The 20,261-nt window shown below is 41.5% G+C and overlaps 1 protein-coding gene across 4 annotated transcripts in view; it reads right to left on the bottom strand.

Moving 5' to 3' along the window:
• The window catches only part of crebbpa (CREB binding protein a), a 66,662-nt gene that overhangs the window by 19,330 nt on the left and 27,071 nt on the right, over window positions 1-20,261 (bottom strand). For all 4 annotated transcript variants that reach the window (XM_046047085.1, XM_046047086.1, XM_046047084.1 and 1 more), the window contains exons 8-10: window positions 2,232-2,369; window positions 1,967-2,084; window positions 1,689-1,860 (exon numbers count right to left, since the gene is read on the bottom strand). In XM_046047085.1, coding sequence (XP_045903041.1) covers window positions 1,689-1,860; window positions 1,967-2,084; window positions 2,232-2,369 — 428 coding nt within the window. The remainder of the gene's footprint in view (window positions 1-1,688; window positions 1,861-1,966; window positions 2,085-2,231; window positions 2,370-20,261) is intronic.

Genomic DNA, 20,261 nt, shown 5'->3' on the forward strand with positions numbered 1-20,261 from the left:
TAAAAAAGTTTTAATTATTGTTAAAGTTTACTACAGTTATTCAGATGTTCTCTGCTGGTAGTCTAGGTAAGAAAAGTTATACTTCGTTGTCATGTTGTAGCCTTGTTTAACATTGAATATAAATCTAAAAGGCTATGTATGTCCTAATGTCAATTTTCCCCTATGGTATTGAAAATTCAAAATAGCTATTTAAGGTTTTGTATCGATTTTAGAAATTCCAGTATCGTGACAACACAAATATAGGGTATTATTTAATAATTAATTTAAGAAGGTGGCTCCTTTCCCCGACCCCATCAGCTACTATCACAAATAGAATCTAATTCTGTGGGAAACACTGTATATGTACTTTTAAACTCTAATACATTAGAGGAAATTAAATTAAGAAACCAATACACCATCTGCAGATCAAATATCCAGATGAGAATGTGTTTTTTGTCAGTGAATAAAAGTACCTGATAAATCGAGAAACATTTCAAGCAGTGGCCTAATAAAACCAGATATGTTAAAAAGGTGTCTCTACCCCAGTATAACATTTACTCATGTAGCTGATGCTTTTATCCAAAGAGATTTTTCTATATAAAGATAAACTGAATATCAGGTACTTCATGTATACCAGGGACATAAATGGGTCTCCAAAATGTGTCTCATTTTAAAAATGTTCGACTTTTAAATAATTTGAGATTTTACCTGAAACGCTGTAAGCCTAGTAAACATTAGCCGTGTTTCCATCAACGTTTTTTAATGCGCATTTTTAAGTATCGTATTAGAAAAGGTCGATGGAAACGGCAAAATAAAAAAAATAAAAAATTAATTTCGCAAATAAGTTTTTACGTTCACTTGAGGTGGTTTTTGCCTTTGTTGAAAAAGAATAAATGCGCTAAATGGGAGACGGAAACACTTTTTCTGACGTAGCAAACTTGTAACTCACGTCTGGTCAGCTGTTTCGGCTATCAGCGTCTTGCGCGGTTGTGCAGAGTTCTGCATACCTGCTGAGAATTTCATGAACCTCATGGCTGTAACGCTCATTTGTGCTGAGAAAAGAGGTGGATGCAAATCTCGGCATGTAGCCTTCATCATCTGTTCTGCCGAATTATGCATTCACCTCTAAAAGGTCCTTTTGAAATACTCTGCTCTGCACACTGATCAAACAGGGTTATCACCGCATATTTTTGCTGAATCTCAATGAATGCTACTTCTACTGAGTGTGATAAAATATTAACGACTCTAAACGTTCATAGAATAGGCTACATACTTAGAATAATTTTTCCCCATTGATAAACCCCACAAAGGATATTATAGCGTTTAAAAGCATTATTTGGAGTTGCATGCAATTCTCGGGAGGCATGCAAAACTCAGCGTAACACCAGATATTCCCATAACGTGCGGAGACATGGTAGCAGTTTGCCCGCTTGAAACACTTCTGAGGACCGTTCTCCATTTTTCTGAGATGACTTGCCATCAGGTTCAAGCAACTGGTTTTGTTTCTGGTTTGGAACCCATACGTCTTGTTTATTACAGCCATGTGTAACGTCAACTACTGAAGTAACGACGCTTGCCGTAGCCTGGCTTATTCGCTCCAAACCAGCTGATGGAAACACACACATTTCGCAATTTCTTTTTTGCGATATTTCAAAAGTACGCTTAAAATTCGCATGACAATTGGATGGAAACATGGCTACTGTACTCACTCTGTGGCCTTGGGCCAAAGGCATTGGGCTGGGGAAGGCCGGGCTGCTGGGTCCCCTGGGCAGCAATAGGTGCCTGGTTGATTATCTGCTTCTGTAGTCTTGAGCGTCTCTTCTCCTCCAATTCCTTTTGGATTTTATAAATTTTCTCAGCAAGGAAGTGGTAGTACTCATCCTGAATGGAGGGAAGGGGGACATAGAGATGGTGAAAGTTGATAAAAATAAACTTTGAGCAATTCAAGTCATTCAGCCCTATTTAATGCCAGTTTCAGAAAACCTACCCGGCTGTTAGCTGACTCGTACATGTCCCCCTCTACCTTTCTGGCGTAGGCCACTAGGTTTTCCATTCGTCTGTCCTTCAAAGCTGCCGGGTCAGGGGTAGGGAATATGGCTTGTACTCTGCAAGTAGACAGAATTTGCAGCAATGAATATCTCTGGCAATTTCTACTACTGTACTGTTTAAAAACATTGGAAACAGTCAAAAGAGAGTCAGGAGACTAACAAGCCTTCTCAAACTGTTGTCTCTCCACAGGTATATGCACTTACAGTTTGTGTACGAGGTGATTGCGCAGGTCCTGAGTGACGTGCTCATGCCACGCTTTCCTGGTGCCCGTGGCAGAGATGGGTGCTGCTGTGGGTAGGTTGCCCATTGAGCCCACAGCTGAGCCATCTGACAGCAGCTGACTGGAGGTGGAACAAGATGAAGGTACCAAGTTACTACTTTTATTTCTTTGTTTTTATATATAGTGGTTATATATAGTTTAAGGAAACTGCACCGTCATAATTGCATTGGGTGTAGTGAACTTGTACACTGCTCAAAAAAATAAAGGGAACACAACACAATGTAACTCCAAGTCAGTCACACTCCTGTGAAATCAAACTGTCCACTTAGGAAGCAACACTGATTGACAATCAATTTCACATGCTGTTGTGCAAATGGAATAGACAACAGGTGGAAATTATAGGCAATTAGCAAGACACCCCCAATAAAGGAGTGGTTCTGCAGGTCACAGACCACTTCTCAGTTCCTATGCTTCCTGGCTGATGTTTTGGTCACTTTTGAATGCTGGCAGTGTTTTCACTCTAGTGGTAGCATGAGACGGAGTCTACAACCCACACAAGTGGCTCAGGTAGTGCAGCTCATCCAGGATGGCACATCAATGCGAGCTGTGGCAAGAAGGTTTGCTGTGTCTGTCAGCGTAGTGTCCAGAGCATGGAGGCGCTACCAGGAGACAGGCCAGTACATCAGGAGACGTGGAGGAGGCCGTAGGAGGGCAACAACCCAGCAGCAGGACCGCTACCTCCGCCTTTGTGCAAGGAGGAGCAGGAGGAGCACTGCCAGAGCCCTGCAAAATGACCTGCAGCAGGCCACAAATGTGCATGTGTCTGCTCAAACGGTCAGAAACAGACTCCATGAGGGTGGTATGAGGGCTCGACGTCCACAGGTGGGGGTTGTGCTTACAGCCCAACACCGTGCAGGACGTTTGGCATTTGCCAGAGAACACCAAGATTGGCAAATTCGCCACTGGCGCCCTGTGCTCTTCACAGATGAAAGCAGGTTCACACTGAGCACATGTGACAGACGTGACAGAACGGAGACGCGTGGAGAACGTTCTGCTGCCTGCAACATCCTCCAGCATGACCGGTTTGGCGGTGGATCAGTAATGGTGTGGGGTGGCATTTCTTTGGGGGGCCGCACAGCCCTCCATGTGCTCGCCAGAGGTAGCCTGACTGCCATTAGGTACCGAGATGAGATCCTCAGACCCCTTGTGAGACCATATGCTGGTGCGGTTGGCCCTGGGTTCCTCCTAATGCAAGACAATGCTAGACCTCATGTGGCTGGCGTGTGTCAGCAGTTCCTGCAAGTGGAAGGCATTGATGCTATGGACTGGCCCGCTCGTTCCCCAGACCTGAATCCAATTGAGCACATCTGGGACATCATGTCTCGCTCCATCCACCAACGCCACGTTGCACCACAGACTGTCCGGGAGTTGGTGGATGCTTTAGTCCAGGTCTGGGAGGAGATCCCTCAGGAGACCATCCGCCACCTCATCAGGAGCATGCCCAGGCGTTGTAGGGAGTTCATACAGGCACGTGGAGGCCAAACACACTACTGAGCCTCATTTTGACTTGTTTTAAGGACATTACATCAAAGTTGGATCGACCTGTAGTGTGGTTTTCCACTTTGATTTTGAGTGTGACTCCAAATCCAGACCTCCATGGGTTGATAAATTTGATTTCCATTGATGATTTTTGTGTGATTATGTTGTCAGCACATTCAACTATGTAAATAAAGGAGTATTTAATGAGATTATTTCATTCATTCAGATCTAGGATGTGGTGTTTTAGTGTTCCCTTTATTCTTTTGAGTAGTGTATATATGACCTAACTACAAAATATAAAAAAATTAAAAGTAGCTTAGATGTAACTAAGCTACTTTTGCCATGTTGCTGTAGCTTAGCTTGCTACATTTCAGTGGGGGGTAGCTTCTGTGTGGTGAAGCTTCAATTAATGTAGAGTAGCTAGTAGCTTAGCTCACTACATTTTCCAAGTAGCTTGCCCAACACTGGAGGATTTTCATGTCACTACATATTCCAGCGCAGCAGGAAGTATGACTAAAGGAACAATATCATTAATACAAAGTCTACAGCTTATCTACCATCGTTTTGGGGAGCATTCATATATGTTGTTTTGGGACACCTGACAATCGCCCTGTTTTCTTGTTAAGGTATGAGGATTGCCTCAGACCATAGCTACCATTGAAGAAATTGACGATAACAATAGTTAACTACCATAACTCCAGATTCTGTGAGTATATGCTTCCCCCTAAAAGGCTGTTGCTAGTGGGTTTATCCCTCGGCCACATGCACAGCACTGCCTAGCGCATAACAAAACAGTCCCGGCCCGGCATTACACAGTATGCAACTACACATGCCCAAAGGAAAAGCATAGGAGAATATTCCATATTTTCCATGCCTACAGGGCTGGAGATGGAGAAGGGGAGGCGCACTGCACGCACACAGATGACAATCACTCAGACAGAACACTCAGAACAGAGTGAGTCATGGAAAACAGCAGATAAAAGTGGATGAAAGAGAATGGGGAAGACCAAGAGGCTGTCGTGCATATATTGTCCACTATCATGCACCGCCGTGCAGCACAACAGAGGAAGAGATGCCTCTCGTGGAGTGCGCTCTGATGCTCTCTGGGAAAGCTTCACCGGATGACAGATAAGCTAGCGATATGGACATAATACAGGCAATGAGACAGGCGCTGTGCTTACAGAGGAAGACCCAGAGACTGTTCTGTAGTGCACAAATAGGCTCTGGGAACGGCGCCAGGTAGCCGTTCGCGCAACATAATATGACCAGCACCAGACAGAGGAGATGTGGTTCTAGGCCCATAGTGGCTGGCCCAGTAGATGATAGCTCCTGATCCCCCCTCCCGCTTGGGAGAGAGTGTCCTCGATCCGTCATTATGACGGCATGTAAAATTCACCATGGTAGACAGCTGCCGCGATGCATTCATGCAGTCCTGGGATACCAGGAATCACAAGAGCTCAGTGAAAACTGAGCGTTCTCTCGTGAGGTGAACAGAACCAACTCTGCCTCACCAAACCTGCTCCAGATCTGAGCAATCAGATCGGGGTGGGGGCTCCACTGCCCCTCACTTCAGCCAGGAATGTACTCTGCTCTGTTGGAGAGCAGGTGTGTGCGCCTTGTGTGCCTTGTTGTCTGTACGAATCAGCATATGCTTCTTTTGCAGGAGAAGGGTATGGGAGAGGCCCAGGGGAACCACGACACCGCATGACCAGCAGCGTCAGGGTGCCTTTCCTGTGAGAGCCTGGCTAAGTCTAGCCCCACTCCCAGATAGTTGACTCGCTGGGAAGAAAGAGGGGGCTCTGTTCCCAGCTCACCGTGAAGCCCAGATGTGACAGTTGTGTTACCAGCCTCACCGTTTGCCAGTCTGCCTGCTCTGTGGAGTAGGCCAGCAGCAGTCCAGACAGAACAGCACCCTCATGCTGTCTTGGCGTACCAGCTCCTCGATTCATTTGGACAAGGTACGTGGGGCCAGTGAATAACCGCCCCTTTGAAAAATCAAATGAGATCCATACATTTTTGCACGTGTTATTTAAGAATTTATAAGAATGTCCTACATTTTTCCGTCTCTTGACAAATGGTATTTTGTAACGTACTTTGCTTTCAGTGAAAAGTAGTGTTTAAGTGTGAGAAAGAGAAATGGCAAAAACAAAAAATCATTTTAATTTGAATTCTTCCTATGACTTACTTAAATGGGTGGGGGTGGACTGGTGGACACTAAAGCCTTAAGTTGAGCCGACAGTTTAACTACACACCTTGGTTTTAATTCATACATATATTACAATCCTCAGCCCTGAATAAAACTAGTTCTGAATAAAGCTGTAAATCTCTCCAGGCTCTCAAATATCACTGACTAATTTCTACAGAATAATTCCATCATATTTTAATTGGGCCAAAATAATTACATTCCAATTTTATGCTGCTGTAACATTTGCAGATCCAGACCCATTAAACCCTGCACTACTTCATTTCTGCAAGGTGAAACCTTGAACAATTAATGGCTTTATCCTGTGCTGAGTTGCAACCATAAAGCATTTTTACCACTTAATGTAATCATAAAATGTGTCAAAAATCTGTTCTGTGCTTTATTAGCCTGTGAAGAGGGAATCCTGAGTACATCCAATTATGTTGGGATGAAATGTCACTGAGTGCTTCGCAAGACCACAGCTTTATATTAATGCTTCAATGAGTCTTTGCCACCTATCATGCTAACGCACTGATGGATAGCATAAGTAGTGAATTATGAGGATGTCAGAGTAGCAGGTGTGTGTTTGTGAGCAGCTCTGAATCCCTGTGTGTTTCCCTCTGATGATCACTAATGAGAAGTAAATGAAGCACTTGTAATGTTGCATGAAGGAGTAAATGCCTTGTAAATGCAGGTATGATTTAAATAGGAACCCAAAAACAAAACATAATTATATGAGTTGTACACACTGGGAAGATGTTTTGTTTCCCATTTTTCATCTTAAAAAAAGCCATTGTTTTAACCTTGATTACTTGATTTCTATTTTTTGAATGTTAGAAATGAGACTGTGAACAATGTTTTAATGGGTTTCATTTCAGGCCCCAGGCGAAAAATCACAAGATCTGAATGTAATGTTTTGATATTCACTGTGTGCTGTGTTTGTTTAAGCTCTAACTGAAATTCTGCAAACAAAAGAGGTAATTGCCTACAATAGACGCAGCTCTTCCTCACCAGAAAAACCTCCGTATAGGTAGGTATAGATTGTGCTAGCAGCTTTTTACGACACATTTTTACATTTATTATTAGGCCTGACCGTTTGACAGGAGCAAAGGAGAAAGTCAGGTAAAATCATATAAAGAGTGAGAAAGTAAGATGGTGGGTGGTGGATGGATGAATGGATGGGGGAAAGGAGCATTACCAGAGCCCTACAAAATGACCTCCAGCAAGCTACTGGTGAGCATGTTTCTAACCAAACTGTCAGAAACAGACTCCATGAGTGTGGCATGAGGGCCCGACATTCTCTAGTGAGGTCTGTGCTTACAGCCCATTACTGTGCAGATCGATCGAAAAGAACTGCAGTTGCAAATGAGTTTAAATATTCAGTTAGGCCAGTACATCCACCTAGTGTTGTTCTTCATTTGCGTATCATTATAAACACTGTAATTCTATTCTTATAGCAAATCTTTATTATTATTCTTTATTTAATTTTCTTGAGCTAAGGCAGGAAATTCCAACTCTGGGTTGTTTAAAGTTGGCAAAGGGTAGGTTCAAGTTTTAAAAGTTGAATACAGGATCTATGATCATACAAATGGACATAAAGTTGACCAGTAATTTATATAACATCACATGCTATTACATTGTGTAGTCAGCCATTGCAGGACACAAAAACATTATAATTATATTATAAAACAATTCTCACATAAGTTACCCGTGTAAACTTTAACATTGCTGTTATAACTGACTTATTGCTCACTGTAACTAACGTTAGATATAAATCCACGTGCTAGCATTAGCTAATGCACACCAGAGCTATCCACCAAGGAAAATATTTTCAAACCCAGAGTGAGCGCAACTTTAGTTGGATGTGAATGCTGCAAGCATTCACATACTATGATGTTGCTAACCTTTATTATTGGGTGTGAATGCTGCAAGCATTCGCATCCTATGTTGATGCTAACCTTTATTAGTGTGAATGCTGGAGGCCGTCTCTCTAACATTGTCTGTCTGCCTGCCTTTCTCCCCCTTAACTTTCTGTCTGTCTTTTTTCTTTTAACTGACTCATTTCAACTTCCATTTATGTCAGTATAACAACTTTAATTATTTTAGCTCTGTTCAACTTCCAAGTTCTTATTCAGTGAATTGCCACCCCATTGAGCTTCTTAATACTTTAATTAAAGCCCCAGACAGTTAATGTATCTTAACAGGGAATTCAGGATGAGGCTGATTTTCCAAGATGACTAGGTGACAATATATCAACAGCAAAGTAGGGATGGACCTACTGTTTGAAAATAAAAGCCCAAACACACAGGACCTTTCACTGCAGGATGTGCCACCCAGCTTCTTGAGCCTTCTTGAACCTTAAAATGCTTAACAGTTCTAATACATAATAGGCAGTATTCAACTTTTACATCCCATTCATACTTATAAGACCATTTGAAACTTTCCCATCTATGATTCAGCTATGTCCTACCTTGTGCTGTGATTGAGCTATGTAATACCATCTTCCATGTTTTTCCTTTGACAAACTCTTTAACTTACTGTGTAACAACATTCAGCTTTTTAACAATGTATTTCAACTCTGATCAGCTTCCAGGTTCTTAAGCATTTCAATGTAGTGCAATTGAGCTTCACCACTTTTCAGGCATTTGAATTAAGCTTTGTTGATGTTTTGCAATTGTTTGTGCATTTCAATTAAGCTCTTTTTCATTTTTTGCAATGTTTACAACGTTTTGTATACATTTCAGCTTCATCAAGTTTTTGAATTAAACTCTTCTGAATTTTCTACAATGTTTAGCAACTTTGTCGTGCATTTCAGCTTCTTAATGCATTTGAATTAAGTTTTTTTGTATTTTCTGCAGTGTTTTGCAATTGTTTGTACATTTCAGCTTCTTCAAGTATTAAGCTCTTTTGCATTTTCCCGCAGTTTTTTGCAAGTTCGTTCCAGCTTCAGCATTCACACGCACCTTCCGCAGGAAGTGCAAATTTTCTAGTATTAACATTGACATCCTCCTGTGTGTTTTGTCGGCACGCTACTCCTCCTGCATACTTTGTGCTACAACAACCGTTCAACTACCAAAATGTTCAGCTCTTTAAAGGACATGTGGGCTTGTATACAACTTTTTTCTAACATTTATAATTTTTAAAATAATAGGCTTTTAAAAAATCTATCCTTTTACATTGGAAATGAATGGGGAAATCTTCAAATCTTCTTCAAGCGTGCTCCACTTTGAAAGACTACTCTGTCTGCATACTTTGAGCTACAGGTGTCATTTCAGGCTTAAAATGTTGAGAAATCTTTAATCTATAAAAGTTGTATTCAACTTTTTGATATCTTCTACACAGTCCCTGTTTTAGTGTTACAAAGATTTCAAGCCTTTTTCTGAGTTTATAATGGGAGCGGATGAGACGGAATGTTCAGAGCTAGAGCACGTGACATCATTGCTAGAGGACAGCCAGCTCAAAATCTTATCTTAAAATTTTCTCTTTAACTCGCTGCCCTGACCACAATTTTAACTCTTCAGGCATCGATTTATGTCAGAAATGTAGGTATTTTTGTTGTGGTTCCTCACATGTGCATATGAAATCCCTCTGACTTATAGATTTGTCTCTGTGTCCTTTCAAAGGACAAGAGTAACAGAAAATCCTCCATAGGCAGCCATAGTAAATTCTCCTCAACATTTCTTGACCAGAGCAGAACGTACAAGTTTTTCAACTCGCCAAAGTGGTCCCTTTTTTCAACTTTATCCACACAAAACATATATCCTGTTGTTCAGAAATGCCTTCTGCCACTCCCGGTCAAGTCATTTCGTCGATACGACCTATAGTTTAGTCTCTAGAGTGGTTTGTTTCAGGCAAGGTCTCAGAGAGCGTTTCCTATCTGTCTATATAGGATAGCTGGTTGCCCAGGTGATGTTAATAAGCAGAGAGAGATCAAAGGGAAACACACACGCACACACATATACAAATTCAATTCAATTCAAATTAGCTTTATTGGCATGAATGTGTAACAACTATATTGCCAAAGATTGCCATACACACAGCTCTCTTCATTGGGAACAGTTGGGTCTCTGTATCTCACAGTCTCACAGTCCGTCTCACAGTCTCAGTCTTATAGTCCACCTCTCTCTCTGTCTCACAGTCAGTCTCACAGTCTTATAGTCTACCTGTCTCTCTGTCTCACACTTCCTCTCACTGTCTCACAGTCTTATAGTCCACCTGTCGCTCTGTCTCACAGTCCGTCTCACAGTCTTATAGTCTACCTGTCTCACACTGTAATAGTCCACCTGTCTTTGTGTCTCACAGTCCGTCTCACAGTCTTATAGTCCACCTGTCTCACACTAATAGTCCACCTGTCTCTTTGACTCACAGTCTGTCTCACAGTCTCATTGTCCACCTGTCCCTCTGTCTCACAGTCCATCTCACAGTCTTTTTGTCCACCTGTCTCTCTGTCTCATAGTCATGGCCTGTTCGGTAGGAGCAGGGGAAACAGAGCTGTGCTTCAGGTTAAAACTCAATGAGAGCAGCTGTCTAAACCAGCTTTTGCCATCACCATGGCAGCCTTAGAATGTAGGCACACAGCTGATTGAGATGATGTTATCAGGTCAGTTTGATTGACAGACACAAAAAACACATACAGACAACACACCAACAACACACACAAACAGACTACAAACTAAAAGCCAGATTATGGTAATCTTAGCCAGGTTGAGAAAGGATTCTCAATAGCTCTCAGGACCCAATTTCTTCCAAATTGAAGCCCCAGACAGTTAATGTATCTTAAGAGGGAATTCAGGATGAGGCTGATTTTCCAAGAGGACTGGGTGACAAGATATCAACAGCAAAGTAGGGATGGACCTAATGTTTCAAAATAAAAACCCAAACACACAGGACCTTTCGCTGCAGGATATGACACCCAGCTACTACTACTACTACTACGTACTACCTTGAGGTGTGATTCAGCTATATCTTGTGCTAGGATTCAGCTATGTACTACTTTGTGCTGTGATTCAGCTATATCTTGTGCTAGGATTCAGCTATATCTTGTGCTAGGATTCAGCTATGTACTACCTTGAGCTGTGATTCAGCTATATCTTGTGCTAGGATTCAGCTATGTACTACTTTGTGCTGTGATTCAGCTATATCTTGTGCTAAGATTCAGCTATGTACTACTTTGTGCTGTGATTCAGCTTTGTGCTACCTTGTGCTCTGATTCAGCTATGTAATACGATCTTCCATTTTTTTCTTTTGACAAACTCATTTCAACTTGTAGTTTGTTGTAAAGCTTCATGTTTTTAACAAAGTATTTAAACTCTGATCAGCTTTCATGTTCTTAAGCAGTTCGATGCAGTCCAATTGAGCTTCAACACTTTTCAGGCATTTGAATTAAGCATTATTGCATTTTCTGCGATGTTTTGCAATTGTTTGTACATTTCAGCTTCTTTGGGCATTTCAATTAAGCTCTGTTCATTTTTTTGCAATGTTTAGCAAGTTTATTGTACATTTCAGCTTCTTAGACTATTTGATTTAAGCTCTTTTGCATGTTTCCGCAGTTTTTTGGAAGTTCCTTCCAGCTTCTGCATTCACACGCACCTTCCACAGGAAGTGCAAATTTTCTAGTTAGTCTGAATGCTGGAGGCATTCACACTATTGTTCTCCAAAGCTGTTTTATCCTTTTTCTTCTTCCGTACGTTTTTCGCTGGACTACTCCTTCTGCATACTTTGTGATACAAAAACCATTCAACTATCAAAATGTTCAGCTTTTTATGGACATTTATGCTATTATATAACTTTTTTATACTTTTTAAACTATTAAGCTTTTTGTGCATTTTTTTTTACAATGTAAGTCAATGGAAAATTCTTCAAATCCTGTTTTAAGCTGTTTCAGCTTTCAAAGCCTACTGCTTCTGCATACTTTCAGCTACATTCATCATTTCAACTGTAAAATGTTCACAAATCTTCAAATCTATCTTTTATACTTTTTCCACTATCGCGATTTTAGTCAGGTAAAGAATTCAGGCTGTTTCTGAGTTTATAATGGAAACGGATGACATGGAATGTTCAGAGCTAGAGCACGTGATGTCATCGCTAGAGGGCAGGCAGCTTGAGAACTAATCTTAAAAATTAATTTTGAAATCGCTGGCCTGGCCACAATTTTAACTCTTCGGGCATGAAATTATACTACAAATGTAGGTATTTTTGTTGTGGTTCCTCACATGTGTTTAGTAAATCCCTCGGACTTATAGATTTGTCTCAGTGTCCTTCCAAAGGACAAGAGTGACAGAAAATCCTCCATAGGCTTCAATAGTAAATTCTTCTCAACATTTCTTGACCAGAGCAGAACGTACCAGTTTTTCAACTCCCCAAAGTGGTCCCTTTTTTCAACTTTATCCACACAAAAAAGCCTGCTACCGCTGCTGGTCAAGTCATTTTGCCGATACGACCTATAGTTTTGTCTCTAGGCGGGTTTGTTTGAGGCAAAGTCTGAGAGAGATTTTGCCATCTGTCTATCCAGGATAGCTGGTTGCCCAGGTGATGTTAATAAGCAGAGAGAGATCAAAGGGAAACACACACGCACACACACACATACACACACACACACTTGGTCCTGTGTTCTGATTAGTGGACAGCCATTGAGCTATTTTCTGAATGAACTTCACTGTACTGCACAGAGACTACTGCTTATAATAGTACTACTAGTGGTAGTAATGCTGCTAGTTACGACTATGTAGTATCAGTACCACTATTTGTACCACAGTCTATACTGCTACTCGTACTACTACTTCTTTTACTACAAATACTACTACTAACAACTAGTACCACAGACCACCACCACCACCACCACCTGGTACTACTATCACTACTACCTTGTACTATTTCTACTATTAGTACTATTAGTAATGCAGTAGTTACTACAACTGCTAATACTCCTACGACTAATAACACTTCTTATACTACTACCACCATTACAACTTTACTCACTAGTACTACTACTACCACTACTACTACTAATAATAATACTTCTTTAGAATGTAGGCACTCAGCTGATTGTGATGATATAATCAGGTCAGTTTGATTGACAGACACACAAACACACACAGAGAGACACAAACAGACACACACACAGACACAAGCGCACACACAAACGTACACGCACAAACAACACAAACACCCACACAGAAACACACACTTACACACACATCCACAGAAAGCAACATGATAAACAGCTGCAGGCATCCAACACACTAGGCTTGTTCACAGTTTCTCTCAGCAGGGGTGGAAATTAACACCCGCCAATCGCCAAATGTGGGTAGATTTACAGTTTGGCGGCTAAATGATGGAAGGCTATTCTGTACGATATCGCAATAAAGTAGCTTTTTGACGATAGCTAACAGCAGATGCTGCTACCATTTATTCATTATTACTGTTCACCATATGCCTTTTGTGCAATGTGTGCAACTGTGACACAGAATTTCCACTCGGGAAGTATTTCTGATTCTGATTCTGATCAGCGTTGTTTTTTGTTGTGTGTCACAGTGAAATTGTTCCCCACTGTACCCAGGGATCTAAAATTGTGTAACACAGGGGCGTTCATTGGTGGTTGTTTATGTTCATTTCAGGTTACTTGTGTCTGATTGCCGTAGATTTGTTGGGGGTGGGCATTAGGGGATTGGAGTCAGGAGCAGTCATGTCGTGCTTGAAGTACCTAAAGTGTTTTTAGCATTTAGCTAGCTAGCTACCACCGTAATTTGCATACCTGTCAACCCTCCCGTTTCCCCCGGGCTTCTTCCTTATTTTTCAGTTCTCTCCCGGTGTCCTCCCGTTAAAATATTTCGCTGTAAATCTCCCGTTTATTTATACCCGGCGTTTGCTACGTTCCCCTCCGGTAAAGCCGGAGGCAGTATGTAAAACAGCTCGATAACAGTGAAGGGAAGTCAACTGCACAGCAAATAAAACAATAATAATAAGAAGAGCAGCACGATGGGTTTTGTAACCAAAACAACACCACACAAAAAAAGAGGTTGAAGCAGACCATAAAAAATATTAATTGATGAGGAGGTTAATTTTTAGTTTATTAACGAGCATATTTTAAGTTTATAAAGACAAATAAAATAATTTTGCTTCAAATTTCAATCTGTCATCTTAAAAGTTTTTATTTGACAGAATACCTTATTATCTCAATTAAAAGTACTGAAACAAATGTATGCATGACATAAAAAGGCAAGTTATTATTTTGGTCGGTAAAAAATGGTCGGCTTGGCTTGGGAATTTTTTCATCTTCCAGTCCCATTGGCAGGTGAGCCAAAAAGTTAATTTCCACCCTGTCCCATGAACAGTAAAACACGGTAACACTTACAGCTTCCATGTTTTAGGTCAGGTCACATACAGCCCATGGCGATCTGTCCTTAAACCATTACAGAGCTTGTTACGCTTGTGGAATTTTTGAAGCACTAATTTAGTAATTTAACACGTACTTAAGTGTAAAGTATGGACATTGTGGTTGTTGCGGTGCTTGCCATCATCTGCGGTTGGTTTGGCCAATAGTGTGGTATTTCAATTTTGCGGTTATCACGACAGCCCTATGCACTGATCAATTTTGAGGTTTTGGGCTACTTTGCTTCCATAACATGTCTTATTTCAGACTAAAATCTCCTGCCGCTGTCACTGTCAGCACTGTATGATACCGTTGAAAGCTCTCTCTCTCTACAGATTAAAAGTACAGAGGTGGATTTAAGCTAAGCGTGAAATCTGATTGGAAAGCGGCAATTTCTGACAACATGATTCGTTTAGATGCATCATGCGACCCTTCCTGGTTTAGCTTTCCCATATATTTCTATGTTTTGTGTGTTTAATTGTGTGTGTTCAGACATGCTGTTACTCATGTATCAGTTCTGATGTGTTTTACATGTTACATAGTGTTGTTGTTAAACTTGACTTAATCAAGTGTTCAGATTTTTGTTCTTGAAATAGGTGCAAATTAGTTCATATTTCATTAGATACTGCCTAATTTGCATATTTAAACATAATGTTTCAGAAGGCCTGTAATACAAAAAATATTGTCTTTATGTCTGTAATCAACTAGGAACGTTTCATGGTGATTAGTTTAGTTAAATTGTTTACCCCATTCACCTTTAGTGTCTAGCCTAAAAGAGTATTGCAAGAATTGTTTGCTTTTGCATGAGATTTATAATGTTATATATAAAAAAATGGCCAATACTCAAAATAAAAAAGCCTAAGCAATCAGAAAAAACTGTAATTGAATGAGTTGTATTTTTCATTGTGTGAATTTTCAGATGAATTTTCCATGCTACATTAAATTCAAATCACAATACAGAAAACAAAGATGGATTACATTTCAGCGTTGTCCAGCATAGACCTACATTAGTTTTCATGGGGTGGTGCAGGACGGGAGACACAATGTCCATGCTAAAATGAAAAACAATAAACTGTCCAATTGCTTGATATGATGTAGGCACTTTACATTGTCCATACATCAGGCATATGCTGCTGAAAAATTGTGCGTGTTAAATCGGCTGCTGATGTTTGTTTTTTTTTTACAGTACAGTACTTCCCACACTGCTATGAACATACAACTTTACTGCCACATTCTGGTAGAACACAAATGAACACATTTGTACCTAATCATGAGAAACTACTCTGTACCTTTATTAGGATCATAAATATATCTCTTGTCTCATGAGTGAATTATGTACCTTTCATTTTCATGTAGATATTTGTGTATAAAGTTCAATCGATCAAAGATTCCTAGAGACCAGAACCCACAACAGCCACTGTGGACCAGTCATGCACTGTAATTCCGAACAGTACTGCTAACTCATAAACACTATGGGTGAAGCACTCAAAAACAGCTAATAAGTAAACCGAACAATAAACTACTAAGTTCTCTTAACGGGTAATGCTGTTTTAATTATATGTGCATCATTGTTTTTGAGTGAACGTTGTTATCTTACTGATAATTTATGAGTGTACAGAGGGACGCAGCGTCTGATGTCATCAACGTCCTAACGTCTCGGCTCGATATTTCCGTTTTCAAAAAATTCAAGATGGCTACCCGAGGTGAGCGAGAGGAATCTGAAAGTAACAGAGCAAAACTGTTTGATAGAAGTTTGATAGAACCCAGGTTTCTCCACAGCGCTGTGAAAGTATTTTTTGTTCTATGACTTTATTTCATAACCGCACGCTGGGATGACCGGAGGCAGTATCATATGTGCAGGCAGTTTGCCACGTTACTGTTATGCTAACGTTAGCTAAAAAGTAACGTCAGGTATCACCAGTGGCTGAAACCTTCCAGACAGTCGTCAGCACCTATTATTTTTCATCTGGGGCAGCTCCTTGTTACCTGCGCTTTGGTCTGGTAAGTGAAAAAGTTCTGTTTTCAGGCACAGTAATGTTAACAGAAAGGCTAAAGTTAGTTGAAGTTAGCTGGCTAACACACTGAGGTAACGTTAATGTTCACTTTGCACTGTTAAGACCTGCTGTTAACTTAGTTACCGTTACTTTAGCCCTATAACGTTACTGTGGAGACAGTCAGGCTCTGCCTTCATATTAGCTGTGTCTGACCGCAGTGTTGTGGTAAGATGTATCATTCCTCAAAAAGTCATAACATTCATGATGTGAACAATGTAGAGCCTAACGTTAGTTTCACTGAAATGTAAAAACGTCTCCAGTTTGGGAGGTTGCCAGGTCAGATCAGTATTCAGATCAGTTGGAAATGTTTAACAATTAAGTTTTTATGATAAGTATTTAATGTTTATATTAACTAATATCTGTTATCTGTTTCAATAGATCTGTCCTCTCAAGTGAACCTGAGTGCTGAGTTTCCTTGAGCTTCAAAGACATTAGTGTTGTGTCGTTCAAAGAACGTTTCGTTCATAAGACCAAATCGTGTATATGACTCGGGAGGAACGGGTTGTCTCAGTGAGTGATTCGTTCATTTTCATGCATGCGTGAAGGATCTTGGACTCTTGCGCTCACACGGCAGCTGCATGGGCTCCCTCAGCACAGGAAACATAACTGATTAGTTCACAACTCTCAACTGTGGGTCTCTAGGTCTAGGAGTTGTTCATTTGTCACGTGACAGCTCCTACTGTGGAGCAGAAATGAACTACTCGTTCACCGCTCACATGGGTCCTCCTCAGTCTTTCGTTCACTCGGCAGGCTGAGTGCTGCCAGCGCCGGAGAATGAGAGGCAGGTCGGCTGTCAGGTAACAGTCACTGGACTGACATTATATCTAATATCTATTTTGTGACATTTAATAAAGCATAAAGTTATTACAGCGCAGTGATGTTGTGCTAAATCTACACTCTGCGCATGCGTTGGCGTCTGTTGGAAGCTCCGTCTTAAACCGAACTCTTATCCAGTTTTATCCACTCTTTTTCGTTACATTTTTTACATCCTTTTTATTTAACTTAAGTTTTACGTGGGTTAAGGATTTTAGTCATCCGACATGGATTTTAAGCTAGATGACCGTAAAAACGCGATCAACGCTACTGATCGCAACAAAGCTCCGGTGACTATGCTAGCCGAGATAACTCTGCCCCATGAGGACTGCTCACTCCTTAAGAAAGCGAACAAGAAGATTGCTGACCTTATGGAAGACATCCGACGACTTTCAGAGGAACTCAAAGAGAAAGATTCCCTGCTGACTGGCTTTATTGATGTGGCTTCAGTACAAGCCAAACAGATTGTTTCTCTTAGCGCAACCGCTAACATCCAGGACACCGTGTTATGGGACCCCTCTAGCCTTCCCAGGCTTTCCTCCTGCTCGACTCCGAAGCATCAGTCAACCTGGGCTGAAGTGGTGGTCCGTGGCTGCAAGAGAGGCTCGGATGGGGCTGCCTCTCCTCCGCACATCGGCCTCTCCAACCGCTATGCAGCCCTGTCTGACGACACTCCTGCACCTGTGGCTTCGAGTCTCCCTGATATCTCCCGGATCTCTTTCGGCGCACAGTGCCTGCCGACACTGTTGCATTTCCTCCACCGGCTACATCTCCTGCACCGGGCCACCGCCGGGCCTGATCGGCGGCCGTCATCCCGGTCAAAAACCTCCGCTTCCCGACGTAGGATTCTGAAGGAGGCTGTGCTCAGACGCTCCGGAGGCCGTCTCTACCCTGCACCGTCGGGTAGCCCTTCTCTCAGGTCTGTTACTGCTACTCCAACAAAACACTCAGCAGCTCACACACTCCATCCTCAGTCCGCACACAGTGTTGAAGCAGATTCTGCTCAGTCCTGCTTTGGAACCCCACAACCGGCATCTCCTCGTCCTCTTTTCTCCCCAACCACACTAATAATTGGTGACTCCATAACCAGAAACATCCGTTTCTTTAACGCTACCACTCACTGCTTCCCCGTGGCCACCACAGCTGACATTTTAAAAAAACTCCAGGACCTAATGCCATCGCTCCCGTCCTCCATCACAAGAGTGATAGTCCATGTCGGAACAAATGACACAGCTCTTCAGCAGTCTGAGCTGACAAAATCAGATTGTAACCGTCTTTTTAACTTTTTAAAGCAGTGTGGGAAGTCCGTTTTTATCTCTGGTCCCATTCCCACAGTTGGTCGCGGTGCTGGCCGCTTCAGTAGACTCCTTGGCCTCCACGACTGGCTCCAGTCCGCCTGCAGGGCTCATCGTGCGTGTTATGTGGATAATTTTAATATTTTCTGGCAAAGAATGCCTCTTTTTAAGCCAACGGGGCTCAGAAATGTTAGCTGCGCACATACAGCATGTGGTGCGGTCCACACATGATTTACGTGAATGACGTAATCATTCATGCAGCATACCTGGACACGCCACCGCTCACTGAACACATCTCTTCCTCACTGCCACAAACAACTGTCTACACCTGCTGGCATGTAAAGCCGTCTGCTCCCAGCGCTGTTCCAAAGATTTCTATTCCTGTCATCATCACGCATAGACCAGTAAACCGAAATGTGCACATCCCACAAAGAAATATTAGTAATCTCTTAAGGATTAGGACCAACTCCAGCACCTAGAACAAACTCATTTAAAATGGCTATCTTCAATGTGAGATCACTTTCAAGTAAGACTTTTATCTTAAATGATTTTATCTTGTCTGCAAATCTAGATTTTATGTTTTTAACTGAATCATGGTTGCAAATGAATGACTATAGCCAGCTAGCTGAACTATGTCCGCCTCAATATGATTGTTTTAGCCAACCGAGGGTCAGTGGTCGTGGTGGTGGGCTAGTGAGCGTGTATAGGAAAAATTTAAAATGTCATCAAGTACGCTGTGATGAATTTAACTCCTTTGAAGTTCTCACTCTTAAAGTTGGAGGGCTACAACCTATCATATTTGTTATAATTTATCGCCCCCCAAAACCGCCTGGAGGATTTTTATCAGAACTTCCTGAATTTTTTTCTACTCTGGTTTTAAATTATGACAGAATTGTTCTTTGTGGCGATTTTAATATTCATGTTGATGACCCCACCAATGTTAATGCAACTGACTTTTTAAATATGGCCACTTCTTTTAACTGAATGGGCAAATACATAACCGTGGTCATACACTGGACTTGGTTTTTACCCTGGGTGTCAGCATTTCCTCTGTGGAATTAGTGGACATGACCATATCTGACCACAGATGTATTGTTTTTAGCTGCAATTCGTCTGTTACTCATGCCGCCTCACCAAGCTCCGTGTGTTCTCGCGTCTTTAATGAACAAAGTGTTTCAAAGTTTTGCGCATTCTTTCAGAACCAAAGCCAACACCTGTCTGATTCCAACACCAACAATCTGGTCGATCACTTCAATCATATCTGCTTGTCGTCACTAAATATTACTGCTCCTCTAAAGGTTAGGCCTACGTCTAAAGCTAGTAAGCAACCCTGGATAAATGACAGCATTCGCAGCCTCAAAAGGGAATGCAGGAAAGCAGAGCGCAGATGGAAAAAATCCAGTCTCCAAGTCCATTACCTCAGTCTGAAGGATTTATTAATTAACTACAATAACATGGTTAAGGATGCGAGAACACACTATTTTTCTGAACTCATTACTACACATAAACACAATCCCAGGTTTCTGTTTAAGACTGTAGATCAGCTGGTAAACCCAACCCCTCCTTGTGCCTCAGCTGGAAGTAATGATGACTGTGAATTGTTTTTATCTTATTTTACCAATAAGGTGGCGTCAATCAGAGCCTCTATTACCCCTGCGGCCTTAAAACGGCTTGCGTGAACCCACTTTTAAAGAAACCTGGTTTAGATCCCTCCCTCCCACATAATTTTAGATCAATTTCAAAACTGCCTTTTATTGCA

The sequence above is a fragment of the Micropterus dolomieu genome, linkage group LG04 (assembly GCF_021292245.1).
Source record: "Micropterus dolomieu isolate WLL.071019.BEF.003 ecotype Adirondacks linkage group LG04, ASM2129224v1, whole genome shotgun sequence".
NCBI lineage: Eukaryota > Metazoa > Chordata > Actinopteri > Centrarchiformes > Centrarchidae > Micropterus > Micropterus dolomieu.